Consider the following 22,416-nt stretch of genomic DNA (forward strand, 5'->3'; position numbering starts at 1 on the left):
AACCACTGTGCTATCACTGCTTGTTTCATTTAGCAATTATTCGAAGTAATTACTCCATACTTCCAGGATATCTTTTTTTCCCGTTTTCATGTCACCTTTATCATCTCTAACGCCTTTTACAGCACTCTTTCCTCCATTCCTAAGCTTCTTCAACAACCTCCAGAATATCTTACCACCTTCTTGATATTTATTTTCTATGTTCTTGCCAAAGTCCTCCCATCACTTTTGTTTAGCTAGTTTTATACAGTGTTTAGCTTTCTTACATTTGTCTCTGTATTCTCTAAGAGCAAAAGCTGACTTATTTGCCAGGAACTTTTGATATGCTTTCTTCTTTTCCTTCACTGCCTCTTTAACTTTCTGTGTCCACCATGGAGTTCTGATTTTTCTATCCTTGCAGACAACCTCACCACCTGCCTCTTGGGCTGAATCACTCAGGGTTTTCTTCAAGGCTTGCCACTGAATCTCCAAGGTTTGGTTCCTGTTCTCAAACTCTTTCATTTTTCTTCAATAACCTTTGTATATTTTAGTCTACAGTTCACATCTGAGAGCTGCTCAACTTTTATTCGCTTTAAAACTTTCTTACATGTTATTCTTTTCAATATGAAATTCAATTTTATCCTGCTCAAGACTAAATAGTGATCGTTTCCAATTTCAAATCCTCTGTACACTCTGGTGTCCTGCACCAGGGAGAAAACATCACTATCAACAATAACATAGACAATGAGACTTTTCTTATTCTTTGCCTCTTCTCTCCATGTGAATTTGTGCACATTTATGTGGTTACATGGTGTTAGTAATAACCAGTCCATGTCCTGAGCAGAAATCCATCGGGCATTTTTCATTATTATTAGCTTTGCTCTTTTCTCCGAATTTTCCCAAAATATTTTTCTGTGTCTGACAATCATTTCCTACTCTGCTATTTAGATCCCCAACAAGGACCAACTTTTCCTTTTTCAATGTGTCAGTTGCTTTTTCTAAAGCCTCAAAAAATTTCTCCACTTCTACCTTTGTAGAACCTTCTGTGGGACCATAGGCACAAATAAGTCTCACTGTCCAGTTCCCCATTCTCATATTTGCCCACATCGCTCTACTTGAGACTCCCTGCCATTCAAGAAGATTAGCCTCGTATTTTGTGTTGAATACTATGGCTACTCCTTCTTTTCCTTGATTGTGATTGCCTGAATATAACATTTTGTATTTATTGCGCAGAAAGATCTCGCCAGTTTTTGTCTTTTTTGTTTCAGTCACCCCTCAAATGTCGATCTATATATCAAATATCCATATATTGATTTGGTACTTCTCGTGGTGTACCCAACATGGTGCACCACGAGAAGGTGAGGATTGGACATTAGGTCAGACGCCCTGGTCGGTTCTCCGCATTCCTTTCAAGGCTATGTGGAGGTCTTCTTTCAGTCTCTTTTGTTCAAGATGCTATTTTAGACCCAATCAGCTATTAATAATATTCAAATCTCAAATCTGCCCATGCTTAAAATACTACTCACATGTTTGGAGTGGAGCTCCTAAAACTTCTCTGAAAATTCTTGATGCTATACAGAGGAGAACAATTCGGCTCATAGACAATCTCTGTCTGACATATGCAGTGTTTCAGCTCTTTGTCTATTCCATGAGCTTTAACAATGGTCATTGTTCCACTGAACTGGCAACAATCATTTCTCCACTTTCTGTTGCATCTGCTAACACAAGAGCAGCAGCTGCTGCACAGTACCACTTTACTACTGTGCAACTGCAAATACATCAAATCTGCTTTTATTCTATCTACCTCTGGATTAGCCTACTGCAAGAAGTCAAAAGGTTTCCAAAGAACTACAACCTGTAACTCTTCAAACAACAACAAAAAAAAAGTCAATAAACTTCTAAGTCCTTACCTGCATGACACTGATGTGCTTATAAAATTAGGTCCTTTAACCACCTGTGTATGGGATCAATATTATAAAAAAAAAAAATTGATGCAGTATCATACTAATTTTCAACTTTCCCTGCTAGCAAAGAATGCGTACTGGCACTTATTGTTTGACAATAAAAAGCTCTATTTATATATATTAATAAAGTGTGTGTGTGTATGTTAGATATTAAAAATAGAGGGAAAATTTTTTGAGGTTTGACTTGAAAATTTTCATTCTATGTAAAGTATGTGAAATTTGTGTTGTTTAGAATAAAATAGGAGATAATGGTGCTTGAATTTTCCAGGAATGTGTGATAATTAAATAGATTGAGGAGTTTGTTGTTATTATGTGCCATCCAGTTGTTTTTGACTCTTGGTGATCTTGGCCTCTTGGTAAGTTCTTTTATGTTGTCTATCCAACTGTTTTGCAATCTTCCTTTTTATCTCATTCCTTCAATCATCCCCAACATAACTGCCTTTTCCATGATTCATTAGCTCACATAATATGTCTGAAGTACATCAACTTCTGTTTAGCAATCATCACCTACAAGGAGCATTCTGTCTTTATACTGTCTAAAACCTTTTTATTGGTCACTCTTGCAGTCCATGGATTCTTAATAGTCTCCTCAACGTCCGTAATTTAAAGAACAATTAACATTCTCTTGTTTCTTAATGATTGAGCTTACACAACCATATATCATGTTGGAGGCTTAATGTAATGTATACAGCACTCAGAAAGGATTAAAACTGATTTTGATACTTCCAATATTTTGTCTCAGTCACTGAGAAATCTTCAGGTATTACAAAAAAAATAATGTAACATACACACAATTACAACATAATACACAAGCTAAACATATGGGTGACTCTAAAGTCCTATCTAGGTGGGGTGACCTCTATGGGCAATTGTAAATGGCCTAGAATGTAAGGTGGGATCTCTGATGATTAATGTTTCCCAAATTTTTGAAGTTTAATGCATCTGTATTTATTTAGATTTGGTTGATTTCTGAGTGCTGCTGCAGATTCTAAAAATAGTCTTTCTTTTTTGAATTTACTGTGGTGGAGCATGGTGATTTTTTTCCAGGAGATCCTGTGAGGTGTATCCAAAACATGGTCTACCGGGCCAGACTGACCATAGTCATGGTTGCAGATGTATGATTTGTGTTCTTCTAGGCAGATGGTTGCTGATCTACCTCATCATCATCATCTAATTCTTGCCATGTACCCTCAAGGGGTGTACAGGATATCATAGTACTACATGTAAATTTACATCATTACTAACTTCCTATCTACAATTTTCCTCCAAATCAGTCTTTTACTTGTCAAGACTCCAACATTACCAGATCTTATATTTCTATCCTCTAAGGCACTTTGTACCGTATCAATACCTTGGTCTTCCTCTGGGTCGTTTTCCTGCCAACTTGGCAGAGAACACTTGTTTCGCCAATCTTTCCTCGCCCATTCTGTTTACGTAACCACACCACCTGAGATTAGCTCTGTTAACGCATTCCTGGATGCTGACAATGTCAAGTTCTTTCCTAATATCCTCGTTTTTAATATGATATTGCCATTGATCCCATCTGTTCACGCATCTAATCTTTCTTAGGACTCTCATATCTGCGGTCTCTAGCCTTTGGTCAAGTGTTTCACTTCTGACCTAGCTCTAAGATCCATAAGTTAAAACTGGTTTGAACACTGTCTTGTATATAGCTAATTTAGTGTTCTGCCTAATTTCTCTCTTATTCCATATGAATTTATTCAATTGACTTCCTACCATATCAGCTTTGTTGATTCTGTTGTCTATTTCCATATTTAATTTATTATCTTCACTAAAAATCAAGCCTAAGTAGTTGAAATGTTTTACTTGTTCCACGGGTTCTCCATTCACAATACAGTTGACATTTTCAATGATTCTGCCTATTTAAACGGTCTTTGTGTTTTTATTGCTGACCTTCATACCATATCTATTACAACAGTTACTCAATTTAGTCAGAGAATCTTGCACACATGTAGCGAATTTATTTAGAAGTATAACATCGTCTGCATAAAGCAAAGAGCTGACATTAACATCTCCAATTTTGATATCAGGTTTAATACCACTTTCCTTCATAATGTGATCCATATAGATAATGAATAACAGAGGGGATAATGTAAATCCTTGTCTCACACCAGATTTAACATTAAACCATCTTCTTGTACTTCCTTCAATTCTAACTGCTGACTTACAACTCAAATAAAGACTAAGTATTGCTTGATATAATGCCCCATTGACACCATATAACTGTAGCGTACTGAATAGCTTCTCTCTCTCTTGGTACCTTGTCATATGCCTTTTCCAAATCAACAAAACTTAAATACAGATCTTTGTTATATTCCCATGATTTCTCCGCTATTTATCGTAAAGTGAAGATGGGATCCTGAGAGCCTCTATTCGACCTGAATCCAGCTTGTTCTTCACCAAGCTTTTCTTCGACAATTTTTCTCAACCGTTTCTCAAGTATACTTGCATATATATATTACAAGAAACACTCAGTAAGGATTTACCTCTGTAATTCTCACATTCAGTTTTATTTCCCTTTTTATATATGGGTACTATGAGAGCTCTACTCCAATCATCAGAAATTCTTCCCTGTGTCCAGGCTTTCTGAACTATGCAGTGCAGTGCAGCCACTGTAAGACTTTTATACCACCATACTTCAGCATTTCTGGTCGAATATCATCTACACCTGCTGCCTTTCCACATTTCAAGCCTTTGATGGCTTTTTCTACTTCAAGTATGGATATGTATTCCTGACTGCATGCCTGGTCAGTGTTTTTTTTTATCACTGTGCTGTCATCACTGCTTGTTTCATTTAGCAAATTTTCAAAGTAATTACTTCATACTCCAAGGATATCTTTTTCTCCCATTTTCATGTCACCTTTATCATCTCTAACTCCTTTTACAGCACTCTTTCCTCCCTTCCTAAGCTTCTTCAACAACCTCCAGAATATTTTGCCACCTTCTTGATATTTATTTTCCATGTTCTTTCCAAAGTCCTCCCATGACTTTTGTTTAGCTTTCATACATTTGTCTCTATATTCTCTAAGAGCACAAGCTGCCTTATTTGCCAGGAACTTTTGATATGTTTTCTTCTTTTCCTTCACTGCCTCTTTAACTTCCTGTGTCCGCCATGGAGTTCTAATTTTTCTATCCTTGCAGACAACTTCACCACATGCCTCTTCACCACAAGCTTTGAAAAAACAATTAATCATGTTTTTTTTTTTTTTTTTTCAAGGTTTGCCACTGAATTTCCAAGGTATGGTTCCTGTTCTCGAACTCTTTCATTTTTTCTTCAATAATCTTTGTGTATTTTAGTCTACAGTTCACATCTGAGAGCTGCTCAACGTTTATTCGCTTTAAAACTTTCTTGCATGTTATTCTTTTCAATATGAAATTCAATTTTATCCTGCTCAAGACTATATAGTGATCACTTCCAATTTCAAATCCTCTGTACACTCTGGTGTCCTGCACCAGGGAGAAAACATCACTATCAACAATAACATAGTCAACGAGACTTTTCTTATTCTTTGCCTCTTCTCTCCATGTGAATTTGTGCACATTTTTATGTTGGAACATGGTGTTAGTAATAACCAGTCCATTTCCTGAGCAGAAATCCAACACGTATTTGCCACTATTATTAGCTTTGCTCTTTTCTCCAAATTTTCCCAAAACATTTTTTTGTATGCCTGACAGTCACTTCCTACTCTGCTATTTAGATCCACAAGAAGGACCAACTTTTCCTTTTTCATTGTGTCAGTAGCTTTCTCTAGAGCCTCAAAACATTCCTCCTCTTCTACCTTAGACCTTCTGTGGGACCATAGGCACAAATAAGTCTCATTGTCTCTTTCCCCATTCTGATATTTGCCCACATCACTCTACTTGAGACTGCCTGCCATTCAAGAAGATTAGCCTTGTATTTACTGTTGAATACTATGGCTACTCCTTCCTTTTCTTGATTGTCATTGCCTGAATATAACATTTTGTATTTATTGCTCAAAAAGATCTCGCCACGTTTTGTCTTTTTTGTTTCAGTTACCCCTATTATGTTGTTCTGATACTTATCTAATACCTGCCTGTCCAAAGTATGCCAGCTTGCAGGAACAAGGTACTTTATAAACTCCAGGCATTGAGAGAGGAGGGAGCTAATCTTTGGTAGAATGGAAAAGGGTAGCAAGTTTACAGTGGGGCTTAAATACCGTGTGGAAGTTGTACTTTTTTTAAGGTATTGGCTGTTTTTTCTGATGTGCCATGGATGCAGGGTATGGCGATGGCATTTCTGAACTCCTTCTGATGAGATGGCCAGGGAAAAGGAACTGATTGCTTTTTTTTAATATTGTAATTGCTTTTATCATTAGAGAGGAAGGTGTTTTGTAAGTGGTTGAGTTCGGTTGAAAGGAGCAGTTCCACTGGAACAAAGATTGTGGCTCTCTTAGTCAAGTTCTCCATTGAGAACACGTCGGATGTGTTCTCAATGGAGAACTTGAATTAGTAAGACATTGAAGCTAGAGGATAAGAGAAATGTCAAATATTAAACTAGCTTATTTGGTAGCTCAGTTTTTAACCATATTTTAAATGATAGCTGGGGTGCTTAAAGGTCAAAGCTGTATAACTGAGAGGAGACTTCCACATAGCCTTTAAAGGAATGCAGAGAACCGACCTGGGCTTCTGACCTAATCTCCAATCCTCATCTTCTCGTGGTGCACCCTGTTGGGTATCTACTTGGATACTGAACGAACGAGGATGGGTTGGCAATTTGGAATTTAGCCGACCTAATTGTATTCTTATTGGTTAAACCAATATGAAAAATGATGTTACGGCATGAAAAAATTTCAGGCCGGCTGGGGCGTCACTCAGTTAAACAAAGCCCCCGTTGTTTTCGCCAGGGAACCAGGATGAACAACAAAAAGTCAGCTACAGGAACAAATCTGAAAACACCCCAACTCAACATCACCAGAGTTAAAGATCAGTACTGTCAACATAAGCCTGAATGGCAAAAAATGGAGCTAGCTGAGGAATTAGATAAGTACCAGATCGACATAATAGGAGTGATTGAAACAAAAAAAAGACAAAAACCGGTGAGCCCTTTCCGAGCAATAAATACAAAATGTTATATTCAGGCAATGACAATCAAGGAAAAGAAGGAGTAGCCATAGTATTCAACACAAAATACGAGGCTAATCTTCTTGAATGGCAGTCAGTCTCAAGTAGAGTGATTTGGGCAAATATGAGAATGGGGAACTGGACAACGAGACTTATTTGTGCCTATGGTCCCACAGAAGGTTCTAATGAGGTAGAAGTGGAGGAATTTTTTGAGGCTTTAGAAAAAGCAACTGACAAATTGAAAAATGAAAGTTGGTCCTTCTTGGGGATCTAAATAGCAGAGTAGGAAATGAGTGTGAGACATACAAAAATATTTTGGGAAAATTTGGAGAAAAGAGCAAAGCTAATAATAATGGCAAACATCTGTTGGATTTCTGCTCAGGACATGAACTGGTTATTACTAACACCATGTTCCAACATAAAAATGTGCACAAATTCACATGGAGAGAAGAGGCAAGGAATAAGAAAAGTCTCGTTGACTATGTTATTGTTGATAGTGATGCTTTCTCTCTGGTGCAGGACACCAGAGTGTATGGAGGATTTGAAATTGGAAGTGATCACTATTTAGTCTTGAGCAGGATAAAATTGAATTTCACATTGAAAAGAATAACATGTAATAAAGTTGTAAAGCAAATAAAAATTGAGCAGCTCTCAGATGTGAAGTGTAGAATAAAATACACAAAGATTATTGAAGAAAAAATGAAAGAGTTTGAAAACAGGAATCAAACCTTGGAGATTCAGTGGCAGCCTTGAAGAAAGCCCTAATTGATTCAGCTAGAGAGGCATGTGGTGAAATTGTCTGCAAGAATAGAAAAATTAGAACTCCATGGTGGACACAGGAAGTTAAAGAGACTGTGAAGGAAAAGAAGAAAGCATATCAAAAGTTCCTGGCAAATAAGTCAGCTTGTGCTCTTAGAGAATACAGAGACAAATGCAAGAATGTTAAATACTGTGTAAAACTATCTAAACAAAAGTGATGGGAGGACTTTGGCAAGAATATAGAAAATAAATATCAAGAAGGTGTCAAAATATTCTGGAGGTTGTTGAAGCTTAGGAATGGAGGAAAGAGTGCTGTAAAAGGAGTTAGAGATGATAAAGGTGACATGAAAACGGGAGAAAAAGATATGCTGGAGTAATTACTTTGAAAATTTGCTAAATGAAACAAGCAGTGATGACAGCACTGTGTTAAAAAACACTGACCAGGCATGCAGTCAATAATACATATCCATACTTGAAGTAGGAAAAGTCATCAAAGGCTTGAAATGTGGAAAGGCAGCAAGAGTAGATGATTTTCGACCAGAAATGCTGAAGTATGTATCAGAAAGCCTGGACAGAGGGACGAATTCTCGTTGATTGGAGTAGAGTGCTCATAGTACCCATATAAAAAGGGAAATAAAACTGAACGTGAAAATTACAACGGTATTTCCCTACTGAATGTTCCTGGTAAGATCTATGCAAGTATACTTGAGAAACGGTTGAAAAGAATTGGGGAAGAAAAGCTTGCTGAAGAACAAGCTGGATTCACGCCAAATAGAGACTGTCAGGGTCAGATCTTCAGTTTATGACAAATAGTGGAGAAAGCATGGGAATATAACAAAAATCTGTATTTAAGTTTTGTCGATTTGGAAAATGCATATGACAAGGTGCCAAGAGAGAGAGAGAGAGAAGCTATTCAATACTCTACAGTTATATGGTGTCAATGGGGCATTATATCAAGCAATACTTAGTCTGTATTTGAGTTGTAAGTCAGCAGTTAGAATTGAAGGAAGTACAGGAAGATGGTTTAATGTTTAATCTGGTGTGAGACAAGGATGTACATTATCCCCTCTGTTATTCATTATCTATATGGATCACATTATGAAGGAAAGTGGTATTAAACATGATATCAGAATTGGAGATGTTAACATCAGCTCTTTGCTTTATGTGGATGATGTTATACTTCTAAATAAATCCGCTACAAGTCTGCAAGAGTCCCTGACTAAATTGAATAACTGTTGTAATAGATATGGTATGAAGGTCAATAAAAAGACAAAGACAGTGAAAATAGGCAGAATCGTTGAAAATATCAAATGCATTGTGAACGGAGAACCTGTGGAACAAGTAAAAAATTTCACCTACTTAGGCACAAATTTTAGTGAAGATGGTAAATTAAATAAGTACATAGACAACATAATCAATAAAGCTGGTATGGTAGGAAGTCAATTGAATAAATTCATATGGAATAAGAGAAAAATTAGTCAGAACACTAAATTAGCTGTCAAGACAGCGTTCAAACCAGTTTTCACTTATGGATCTGAGAGCTGGATCAAAAGTAAAATAGTTGGAATTGAATGAAGTACCGGAAGATGGTTTAATGTTAAATCTGGTGTGAGACAAGGATGTACATTATCCCCTCTGTTATTCATTATCTATATGTATCACATTATGAAGGAAAGTGGTATTAAACATGATATCAAAAATTATATATGTTAATGTCAGCTCTTTGGTTTATGTGGATGATATTATACTTCTAAATAAATCTGTTACAAGTCTGCAAGATTCTCTGACTAAATTGAATAACTGTTGTAATAGATATGGTATGAAGGTCAGCAATAAAAAGACAAAGACAATGAAAATAGGCAGAATCGTTGAAAATGTCAACTGCATTGTGAATGGAGAACCTGTGGAACAAGTAAAATATTTCACCTACTTTGGCACGATTTTTAAATATGGCAATAGACAACGTAATAAATAAAGCTGGTATGGTAGGAAGTCAATTGAATAAATTCAAATGGAATAAGAGAGAAATTAGTCAGAACACTAAATTAGCTGTATACAAGACGGCGTTCAAACCAGTTTTAACTTATGGATCTGAGAGCTGGGTCAAAAGTACAATAGTTAGAATTGAAGGAAGTACAGGAAGATGGTTTAATGTTAAATCTGGTGTGAGACAAGGATGTAAATTATCCCCTCTGTTATTCATTATCTATATGGATCATATTATGAAGGAAAGTTGTATTAAACATGATATCAAAAATTATATATGTTAATGTCAGCTCTTTACTTTATGTGGATGATGTTATACTTCTAAATAAATCCGCTACAAATCTGCAAGATTCTCTGACTAAATTGAATAGCTGTTGTAATAGATATGGTATGAAGGTAAGCAATAAAAAGACAAAGACAATGAAAATATGCAGAACCATTGAAAATGTCAACTGTGTTGTGAATGGAGAACCTGTGAAATAAGTAAAATATTTCACCTAATTTGGCACGATTTTTAGTGAAGATGGTAAATTAAATATGGAAATAGACAACATAATCAATAAAGCTGGTATTGTTGGAAGTCAATTGAATAAATTCATATGGAATAAGAGAGAAATTAGTCGGAATACTAAATTAGCTGTATACAAGACAGTTTTGAAACCAGTTTTAACTTATGGATCTGAGAGCTGGGTCAAAAGTAAAACACTTGACCAAAGACTAGAGACCACAGATGTGAGAATCCTGAGAAAGATTAGAGGTGTGAACAGATGCCATGAATGGCAATATCATATTAAACACGAGGATATTAGGAAAGAACTTGACATTGTCAGCATCCAGGAATGCATTAGCAGAGCTAATCTCAGGTGGTATGGTCATTTAAATGGAATGGGCAAGATTTGCAAAACAAGTGTTCTCTGCAAGGTTGGCAGGAAAACGACCCAGAGGAAGACCAAGATATAGGTGGAGTGATACGGTAAAAGTGCCTTAGACAATCTGATAATATTGGAGTCTTGACAAGTAACAGACTGATCTGGAGGAAAATTGTAGATAGGAAGTTAGTAATGACGTAAATTTTTCATGTAGTACTATCATATCCTGTACACCCCCTTGAGGATACATGGCAGGAATTTGATGATTATGATTAAATGATAGTTTTCAGCTTTCAGCTTTATCTGAATTTCTGCTGAATAACAACACATTAAAACTTAAGATATGTCTTAAGACAAGATATGCGATTTGAGACAAATAAGATAGTAATACAAGGGAAAAGTTTTTATCATTTTATTTCCTGATATCTGTGTGACCCATGTAATGTTCCAATAAGTGTATCAGAGTTAGTCAATTTTTGAAACAATTTGAAATTTGATGTATAAAGTATAAAATTTTATTTTATAGATAGATAGGTTGTATGACTGGAAGACAATTAAAAATAAAGATGTCCAAGATGTTATAAAAGCCCAAGCTAAAAATACAAAAATGGAATTTGAAGAAAGGACTCGAGAAGTTGTAGTGCAGTTTGCTGAACAGGTAAAATTTTAACTGTTAGTCTTTAAAAGAAATATAAATATGATTGAAATAGTTATAGAAATAATTAGTTAGTCAATCTTTGTAATATATATATTTTTTCATTCTTTATCTCAGTAATAGGAACTTCGTAAGAGTTATTATAGTAGTGTAAAAATAATCATAATTTAAAATTCTGAATATTTTTACGAATTGTTTATGTTAGAATGTTTATTAATTTTAGTATTAGATTAATTTATTAATCTTAAATAATATTAATTTACTAATATTAGAGCCTGTGTAGCTCAGTGGATGTGGCGTTTGCACACCACCGCGCTTGGCCGCACGAAGGAAGTCTTGGTTTCGAGTCTAGTCGGCGACTAGAGGAAATTTTTCTAAGCCTTTTTTCAACCGGTTCCCGAGTTAGTCGATCTCTGGCACGGGCAAGCAGGTTTTTCCTCCCGGAAACTCGGGTTTTTCGTCCTGTAAACTCAAGAAAATCGACCGTAGAACCCACATTATTTCAGACATTAAATATATTGTGTTAGGGTTAGAGACCACGAGATGGCGGCACATTTGAGCCGTCTCTCTTCACTGCGTGCCGCTTAATTAGTGATAGCCTTGGGCCATCTGTCTCTGATTGGGTACCAGTGGAGATTGAACTGCCCACTCAGTCTCCAAAAGTTAGATAGGGCTAAATGGCCTCGCCTACTCCCGTATATACGGGAATAAAAAGGCGTTAGCTGATTTTTTTTTTTTTTTTTTTTGTTTATTAATTTGCTTTCATAACACACATTGTCGGCACTTGCGATGTTCCCGTTGTTGATGTTATTTTGCCAAAGTGATATATAAAGCAGTTCGAAATTTATGTACTTGCCGGATTGGAATAGTTGTGTTACTTTAAACAATTTTATTGAAGTTTAAAATATTAAGTGTTTGTGTTTTATGAAGACATTCTCTTATCGCCAACGGAAACAGCATGTCAACCATTATACATAGCCTCTCACTTGCCATTTTCACGGAGTGCGCATGCTTGCCGAGAAGTTTGATGTGTGATTGACAGCTGACAAGAATTCAGTATTGAAGTAATGGGAGTAAACAAGAGAGCGTTCGGAATGTTTGTGGAAACACTGATTGGGAAGTTTCATCTGTCTTAAGGGTGCCGGGTCTAACTATTATTTCTACTGGAAAGGAGGCAGAATTCAGTCAGGAAGAATTAATGTGTGCTACATGAATGATGAAAAAGGATCCTGTGAAAATGAAGAATAAAGTCATATATCTTTGAAAAAGGGCCTTAACAGAGAAGAAACTGGATATGAATATTTTGTCATTGTGCAAACAAAGTGTTTAATCTAGTCTTAAGTGTAAGTTTATTTTTAAAAGGCCTTGGATCCAATTAAATTTGTAGTTAGTTATGTAATATCGCTTGAAGTGTATATATATTGTTTTTGTTTTATTAAATGTGTTTATTTTGGTCCTGAGTCAGTGATTTTTTTGAATTCTGAAAGAAATAGTAAAAAATAAGGTCATTGCCCCAATCGGAGTGAACCCTTGTGCATATATTGGGAAATGAAAATAAATATAATTGTTATAGATAAATCTCATAAAACTGAGGATAATATTAAATAAATATAAAATAATAATCTTTCTAGTAAAAATGTGCGCAGTTGACTTACAGGATTGGTTATGACTTAACTTTATTTTATAATCCAGAAAGTAAATCTTAACCCAGTAAAATGGCTACGGGAGATAGCAATTTTAGTAGTGAAGTTTCTTTAGTTAAAGATGAGGAATTTTTTAAGTTTGTTAATCCAACTTTAGCAATACCTTCTTTCTCCTGAGATAGTAGTGAAAGCGTAGAAACATATTTGAAATATGCAGAAAAAATTAGAGATTTAGGAAAATGGTCAGATTTTCATTTGTTGGTTATACTTCATAATAAATTATTGGGCAAGCCAAAACATTCTTAAACACATCTCCTTTACTGAGAGACACTAATAGTTATACAACATTTAAAAGTATGTTAATATCAAAATTTTCAAGTGTAAGAGAATTAGGGCCTAGCATTTGGAAAATTCATCAGTGCATTCAAGGTAATAGGGAGTCTGTTTCAGAATATTATCATAGACTTTGGAGCATTGTTCATAAATTTAATGTTTCATCTGAAGAGAAATCCTCTTTAGAATGGTTGCTGTTTAATCAATTTAGGCTTGGCCTTAAAGATAATTTGAAAGAAACAGCATACAAGAAAAAGGTTAAAAATCTTGAACAGTGTTTTGAACTTGTTAAGGAAAAGGAAGAGAGACTTAGAGATATATTTCATTCCTCAAATAATAAACAGGTAAACTCTTTTTGGTATAATGAAACTCATTCTCCTAGCACAGTGGCTACAGATAAAGTGAGAGAAGGGAAGTTTCAAACATTAAAAAGTGCTAAGAAAAAGAAACAGTCTAAGGAAACTTCTGTGAATTTTACTGAAAATAATCCAGAATCTGATTGCAAGGTACAGTCACATGATTTGGGAAAATTGGAGGAACTGAAAACATTTCTTAGTGAAGAAATAGAAAGACAACAGAAACAGATAGTAAAAGGACAGGAACTTCTGATTAAAATGATATCTGATTTAACAATATCCAATAATCCTACAGATAATCAATCTCTGTCTTGTAAATCTAATGGTATTGATGGGAATGAAAGATCTCAAAGGAGATATGTTCCAAAATGCTTTAGATGCAGTAAACCTGGTCATTTTGCTAAAGATGGTTGTGTTAGGGATAAATCTTGTTTTCAACATAAGAAACCAGTGAATAAAGAAAAATCTGGGAATAATTGCTATTCAAATATCATACTGGCAAGAACAGAAATGTCAAACTACTCATTAGACATGGGTAAAGCTAAAGACAGCTCCAACCCTAAAAGAGAGTTTGGTGTATCATTAGCTCCTTATGCTAATAGAGGTAATCCTTTGACAGTTCTACAAAGGATTTATTGAAGATGTGCCTTGTGAAATGTTACTTGACACCACAGGTGCACATATTTTGCTCATTTCTTATAGTTTGTTTAACAGAATTAAATCTCTAATTCCAAATGACATTTCAGTTTTAAGTTATCCAATTAAATTAAAGGGAATATTTGAATCAGAAATTTCAGCTGATAAGCAAATAAATGCTTTTATCTCAGTTCCATGTTTTCCATTGAAAGTTTGTCATCCATTAATAGTTCTTCTAGAATCCTCAAATCCAAATGTACAAGTAATATTCGGAATTGATTTTCTGAAACATCATGGTACAGTGTCCTTGTGTGGACTAGAATGCTGCTTAGACAGGACATCAGGTGATAAAGGAAAATTTGAGCGTCTCCTGAAGTTCTTAAACATGCTGATGATGATAATGATCAAGTATTTAATATAGAGACTAAAGAATAAGGAACCTAGTTCACATATTTTGGAAAAGGATAAGATTGTCCAAGCTGATAAAGATGATCCCATAGTTAAAACTATTTATGAAGCAGTATTGAATGGTGAAACTCAACTGGATACATTTTTAAGCCTGGAAAACTTATATTTAGATATAGATGGATTACTTTTATCTAGACAAATGGAAGAAGGAAGGTTGAAAGTGAAAATAGTGGCACCAAGTCAAATTATTCCTTGGATTATGTACACTTTCCATGATTCTGACTTGGCAGGACACCAAGGATTTTCTAGAACTTGGTAAAGAATAAAGGATCGTTACATCTGGAAAGGTATGAAGAGTGACATACTCGCATATGTCAAATCATGCTGTAAGTGCCTTTCAGGGGAAAAACTTCACTATAACCATTTTCAATCCCAACTAGACCTTTTCAGGCTGTTGCTATCGATGTAGTAGGCCCACTGCCGACTACTAAAAAAAAAGGCAATGAGTAGATTCTAATAGCCATAGATATGCTAACTAGATATCCTGAAGCAGTCTCAATGGAGGATCAAACTGCAAAAACTATTGCAAGAAAGTTCTTGAATATGATAATTTGTAGATATGAAACTCTCAGACCTTACTTTCAGATCAAGGAGCAAATTTTACATCTGAACTGTTGTTACAATTATGTAAGTTACTTAATGTTAGGGAGATTTTTACTACACCTTACCACCCACAGTGTAATGGTATGTGTGAAAGGCTGAATAAAAATATAAAGCAAATACTTTCCAATCTGGCAAACACTAAAATGAATGATTGGGACACATATCTTTCTCAAGCATTATTTGCATGCAGATCTGCTTTTCATTCTGCTATCAAAGAAAAACCATCTTTTACTTTATATGGCTTTGATCCAATCTTTCCTAATGAACTTGTTTCAGTCCTTTCTTTTAGGCTTACACAGTGATCCGAATGCATTTTTGAAAATTATGGAGACAACTACTGTGTTTGAATAAAAACTTTAGTTTAATATAACCAAAATCTACATTCGACGTTTAGACCTTTATGTCAAGGTCATCTTTTGGAGCATACAACTATACACAGGAAACAAGCTATACTACAATTAAACTGGTTTGTTAAAGACACTGAACAACCGCTACAACAATTGTTGGCCTGACCTCTGGTGAGGGTGTTTTTTTTTTTTTTTTTTTTTTCCTCACCAGAGGTCAGGCCAACAATTGTTGTAGCAGTTGGTCAGTGTCTTTAACAAACCAGTTTGATTGTAGTATAGCTTGTTTCCTGTGTATGGTTGTATGCTCCAGAAGATGACCTTGACATAAAGGTCGAAACGTCAACTGTAGATTTTAGTTATATTAAACTAAAGTTGGGGTGCTTAAGGGTCAAAGCTATATAACTGAGAGGAGACCTCCACATACCCTTTAAAGGAATGCAGAGAACCGACCAGGGCTTCTGACCTAATGTCCAATCCTCACCTTCTCGTGGTGCACCCTGTTGGGTATCTACTTGGATACTGAACGAACGAGGTTGGGCTGGCAATTTGGGATTTAGCCAACCAAATTGCATTCTTATTGGTTAAACCAAAATAAAAAATGATGTTACAACATGACAAAATTTCATGCCAGCTTGGGCGTCGCCCGGTTAAACAAGGCCCCTGTTGTTTTCGCCAGGGAACCAGGGCGAACAGCGAAAAGTCAGCTACTGGAACAAATCTGAAAACAAACCCCAACTCAACATCACCAGAGTTAAAGATCGGTACTATCAACGTAAGAAGCCTGAATGGCAAAGAAATGGAGCTAGCTGAGGAATTAGATAAGTACCAGATCGACATAATAGGGGTGACTGAAACAAAAAAGACAAAAACTGGTGAGATCTTTCTGAGCAATAAATACAAAATGTTATATTCAGGAAATGACAATCAAGGAAAAGGAGTAGCCATAGTATTCAACACAAAATACGAGGCTCATCTTCTTGAATGGCAGTCAGTCTCAAGTATAGCAATGTGGGCAAATATGAGAATGGGTAACTGGACAGTGAGACTTATTTGTGCCTATGGTCCCACAGAAGGTTCTACTAAGGTAGAATTGGAGGAATTTTTTGAGGCTTTAGAAAAAGCAACTGACACAATGAAAAAGGAAAAGTTGGTCCTTGTTGGGAGATCTAAATAGCAGAGTAGGAAATGATTGTCGGAAATACAAAAATATTTTGAGAAAAGTACAACGCTAATAATAACGGCAAATATCTGTTGGATTTCTGCTCAGGACATGGACTGGTTATTACTAACATCATGTTCCAACATAAAAATGTGCACAAATTCACATGGAGAGAAGAGGCTAGGAATAAGAAAAGTCTCATTGACTGTGTTATTGTTGATAGTGATGTTTTCTCCCTGGTGCAGGACACCAGAGTGTACAGAGGATTTGAAATTGGAAGTGATCACTATTTAGTCTTGAGCAGGATAAAATTGAATTTCATATTGAAAAGAATAACATTTAAGAAAGTTTTAAAGCGAATAAAAGTTGAGCAGCCCTCAGATGTGAAGTGTAGACTAAAATACACAAAGATTATTGAAGAAAAAATGAAAGAGTTTAAGAACAGGAATCAAACCTTGGAGATTCAGTGGCAAATTCTGAAGAAAACATTGATTGATTCTGCCAGAGAAGCATGTGGTGAGGTTGTCTGCAAGGATAAAAAAATTAGAACTCCCTGGTGGACACAGGAAGTTAAGAGGCAGTGAAGGAAAAGAAGAAAGCACATCAAAAGTTACTGTCAAATAACTCAGCTTGTGCTCTTAGAGAATACAGAGGCAAATGCAAGAATGCTAAATACTGTGTAAAACTATCTAAACAAAAGTGATGGGAGGACTTTGGCAAGAATATAGAAAATAAATATCAAGAAGGTGGCAAAATATTCTGGAGGTTGTTGAAGAAGCTTAGGAATGGAGGAAAGAGTGCTGTAAAAGGAGTTGGAGATGATAAAGGTGACATGAAAACGGGAGAAAAAGATATCCTGGAAGTATGGAGTAATTACTTCGAAAAATTGCTAAATGAAACAAGCAGTGATAGCACAGTGGTTAAAAATATTCAACAGGCATACAGTCTGGAATACATATCCATACTTGAAGTAGAAAAAGCCGTCAAAGGCTTGAAATGTGTGAAAGGCAGCATGAGTAGATGATATTAGACCAGAAATGCTGAAGTATGGTGGTATAAGAGTCTTACAATGGCTACACTGCATAGTTCAGAAAGCCTGGACAGAGGGACGAATTCCCAATGATTGGAGTAGAGCTCTAATAGTACCCATATATAAAAAGGGAAATAAAACTGAATGTGAGAATTACAGAGGTATTTCCCTACTGAGTGTTCCTGGCAAGATCTATGCAAGTATACTTGAGAAACGGTTGAGAAGAATTGTGGAAGGAAAGCTTGGTGAAGAACAAGCTGGATTCAGGCCAAATAGAGACTGTCAGGATCAGATCTTCACTTTACGACAAATAGTCGAGAAAGCACCGGAATATAACAAAGATCTGTATTTAAGTTTTGTCGATTTGGAAATTTGGAAAAGGCATATGACAAGGTGCCAAGAGAGAAGCTATTCAATACGATGCAATTATATGGTGTCAATGGGGCATTATATCAAGCAATACGTAGTCTTTATTTGAGTTGTAAGTCAGCAGTTAGAATTGAAGGAAGTACAGGAAGATGGTTTAATGTTAAATCTGGTGTGAGACAAGGATGTACATTATCCCGTCTGTTATTCATTATCTATATGGATCACATTATGAAGGAAAGTGGTATTAAACATGACATCAAAATTGGAGATGTTAATGTCAGCTCTTTGCTTATGCGGATGATGTTATACTTCTAAATAAATTCGCTACATGTGTGCAAGATTCTCTGACTAAATTGAGTAACTGTTGTAATAGATATGGTATGAAGGTCAGCAATAAAAAGACAAAGACAATGAAAATAGGCAGAATCATTGAAAATGTCAACTGTGTTGTGAATGGAGAACCTGTGGAACAAGTAAAACATTTCAGCTACTTAGGCACGATTTTTATTGAAGATGGTAAATTAAATGTAGAAATAGACAACAGAATCAGCAAAGCTGGTATGGTGGAAAGTCAATTGAATAAATTCATATGGAATAAAAGAGAAATTAGTCGGAACACTAAATTAACTTATAGAAGACAGTGTTCAAACCAGTTTTAACTTATGGATCTGAGAGCTGGGTCAGAAATAAAACACTTGACCAAAGACTAGAGACTGCAGATATGAGAGTCCTGAGAAAGATTATAGACGTGAACAGATGGCATCAATGGCAATATCATAATAAAAGCGAGGATATTAGGAAAGAACTTGACATTGTGAGCATCCAGGAATGCGTTAGCAGAGCTAAACTCAGGTGGTATGGTCACCTAAACAGAATTAGTGAAGAATGATTAGCAAAACAAGTGTTCTCTGCCAGATTGGCAGCAAAATGACCCAGAGGTAGACCAAGATATAGGTGAATGGATACGTTACAAAGTGCCTTAGACGATAGAAATATAAGATCTGATAATGTTGGAGTCTTGACAAGTAACAGACTGATTTGGAGGAAAATTGTAGATAGGAAGTTAGTAAGGATGTAATTTTTTTCATGTAGTACTATCATATCCTCTACACCCCCCTTGAGGGTACATGGCAGGAATTTGATGATGATGATGATAAACTAAAGTTTTTATTCAAACACGGTAGTTGTCTCCATAATTTTCAAAACTTGTTTCAGTCATTCCTAATACAGGATTCAATGACAATAATGAATATCTGGAAACAGTAGTAGATAAATTTTCCACTACTCACAGATTAAGATAAATTTAGTTTAATCCTTTATCCAAGTGTGAGCAAACAAAGTTTGCACCTGAAAATATCTGCAGGACTGGGGTAGGGTAGTACAACACCAGGCAACTCGTAGCAAATGTGGACTCAAGCTGACATCACTCCTATCTCAGTATCTCACATAATGCAAAACACATCTCCTTACAGATGTGTAATGCTATGCATTAAGGAAAGGGCCACTATCCAGACCGGTTTCAACCTTTATTGAGGTCTCGTCAGTGGGAGGCAGACCCAACTGTGGAGATACTACCTTAACCCAGTCCTGAAGATATTTTCAGGTGCAAAGTTTGTTTGCTGACACTTGGATAAAGGATTAAACTAAATTTATTATAGTCTAACCAAGTGAAAAATAAACTTTCAATGTCTTTCTCTAAATCCAGAGTAATTTAATAAAAAGGTGGCACACCTTTTGGCAACTCCTATAGGTAAAGATGACCTCGCAAATGCTTCTGCCTGGTATTCTCCACTTCTGGGCCTGGCTACTGAAGAGACCTCAATAAAGGTCGAAACTAGTCTGGGTAGTGGCCCTTCCCTTAATGCATAACATTATACATATCTGCATGGATATGTGTTTTGCATTATGTGAGATACTGAGATAGGAGTGATGTTAGCTTGGTCTACCTTTGCTTCGAGTTGCCTGATGTTGTACTACCTTACCCCAGTCCTGAAGATATTTTCAGGTGCAATCTTTGTTTGCTCACACTTATATAAAGGATTAAACTAAATTTATTATAGTCTAACCAAGTGAAAAATAAACTTTTAACTACTCACAGATTAGTAGGTGAAATAAGTAAATTAAGTTCTCAGAAAACTAGGCAGTATATAAATCGTTTTAGAAAGTATAAGTCATTTGCACCAGGAGATTTAATATTGTTAGATGATGAATCTAGTATAAAAAGGGTTGGAAAATTTGGAAGGAAAGCTTTAGGTCCATAGAGAATTCTAGATAAATTTTCTAGAATTTTTCAATAAAGATGACATTTTTCTAGAAAGATGTCAAAAATCGTAGTAAAATTATAAATATACACTCTGATAGGTTAAAAACGTACTTTTAGTGAGTAGAAATTTAGTTATATTAGGAGACAATATGAATAGAATATTGAAAGATGAGAGTTGTTTTTCTAGTACTAATTGTGCATCTATTTCACAATCAAATATTAGAAAAGGGAATAGTTTCAAAGCTCACAATTCAAATACACAGCAAAGGAGAAAATTAAATTTGGGTAAAACAAAATCTAATGCAGGAAATTTTAGAAATCCCAAGGTAAATAATTCAGATAATGTACAACATAAGAGTGAAGATAATCAAATAGACTCTAACATGGATGAAGTAGTAGCAGGATATCATATGTTAGTTAACTTAGAGTTAAATAAACCAGAAAAATGTGAAAATACCTATAATTTAGTTAATAGGTATAAAGAATCTCAGACACCTGTAGAATTTGATTCTGATAGTGATGATTCTGTAGATTTAGGGCATAATTCAATAGTTTAAATGAAATATTTGAGAACTATAGAAATGAGATTTGTAAGTATAGTAAATTGGAAGAAGAAAATTCTGAATTATCTCTAGCATCAGATGATTCTGAAACTAGTGATTCCGAGAGTGTAAATAATGATCAGCAAGAATCACGTCATTATTTAAGATCTTAAATAACAGAACTTTTAAGATTAAAAGTTTTGTTAGATATAGATTAAATATTTAAAATTTAAAAAAAAATATAAATGATTTTTAGAGAAAGATGAAACTGATGCAAAAATAATCGTAATTTAAAATTCTGAATATTTTTACAAATTGTTTATGTTAGAATGTTTATTAGTTTTGCTTTCATAACACGCATTGTCTGCACTTGCAATGTGGCCTTTATTAATGTTATTTTGTCAAAGTGATATGTAAAGCAGTTCAAAATTTATGTACTTACTGGATTTGAATAGTTGTGTTACTTTAAACAATTTTATTGAAGTTTAAAATATTAAGTGTTCGCGTTTTATGAAGACATTCTCTTGTCACCAATGGAAACAGCATGTCAGCCATTATACTTAGCCTCTCGCTTGCCATTTTCACGGAGTGCGCATGCCCACTGAGAAGTTTGATGTGTGATTGACAGCTGACAAGAAGAGTGTTCAGTATTGATGTAACGGGAGTAAACAAGAGAGCATTCAGAGAGAAATAAGAACACAGGTCGGCAGACATTTAGATTCAGAGGAAATTGAGTTTTTTATGTGACAGTCGGGCAAAAATTAATAGTATATTCTAAAAAAAGAATCGTGGAACTATGAAGTTTTAAAGTGGAATAATTATTGGTAAAAAAGTGGAATATTGCTATAGACGGTTTAAAAGGAATATTCGAGGAAACGCTAATTGGAAAGTTAATAGTAGATTCCAAAAAGGAAATCATAAAACTGCAAGTTTTTAAAGTTGAAGAGTTAAGACTGCCAATAAGCATTAGTGAATAAAAGAAGAAATTGCTATTTACGTTCTAAAGGAATGTTTGTGGAAATGCAGATTGGGAAGTTTCATCTGTCTTAAGGATGCCAGGTCTAATTATTATTTCTACTGGAAAGGAGACAGAATTGAGTCAGGAAGAATTAATGTGTGCTACATGAGTGATGGGAAAGGATCCTATGAAAATGAAGAATAAAGTCGTATATCTTCGGAAAATGCAGAGAAAGAAACTGGCTATGAACATTTTTGTCATTGTGCAAACAAAGTGTTTAGTCTAGTCCTTTTAAAAATAAACTTACACTTAGTGTAAGTTTATTTTTAAAAGGCCTTGGATCCAATTAAATTTGTAATTAATTATATAATATTGTTTGGAGTGTATATATATTGTT

General features: G+C 35.2%; 1 protein-coding gene across 1 annotated transcript in view; it reads left to right on the forward strand.

The window, feature by feature from the left end:
- The window catches only part of eIF5B (eukaryotic translation initiation factor 5B), a 530,511-nt gene that overhangs the window by 285,995 nt on the left and 222,100 nt on the right, over nucleotides 1-22,416 (forward strand). The window contains exon 15 of the mRNA XM_090397300.1: nucleotides 11,184-11,315. Within this exon, the coding sequence (XP_090253426.1) occupies nucleotides 11,184-11,315 (132 nt within the window). The remainder of the gene's footprint in view (nucleotides 1-11,183; nucleotides 11,316-22,416) is intronic.

The sequence above is a fragment of the Typopeltis vanoorti genome, chromosome 8 (genome assembly GCF_054136105.1).
Source record: "Typopeltis vanoorti isolate ZY-2024b chromosome 8, IOZ_Tvanoo_1.0, whole genome shotgun sequence".
Taxonomy (NCBI): Eukaryota; Metazoa; Arthropoda; class Arachnida; order Uropygi; family Thelyphonidae; genus Typopeltis; species Typopeltis vanoorti.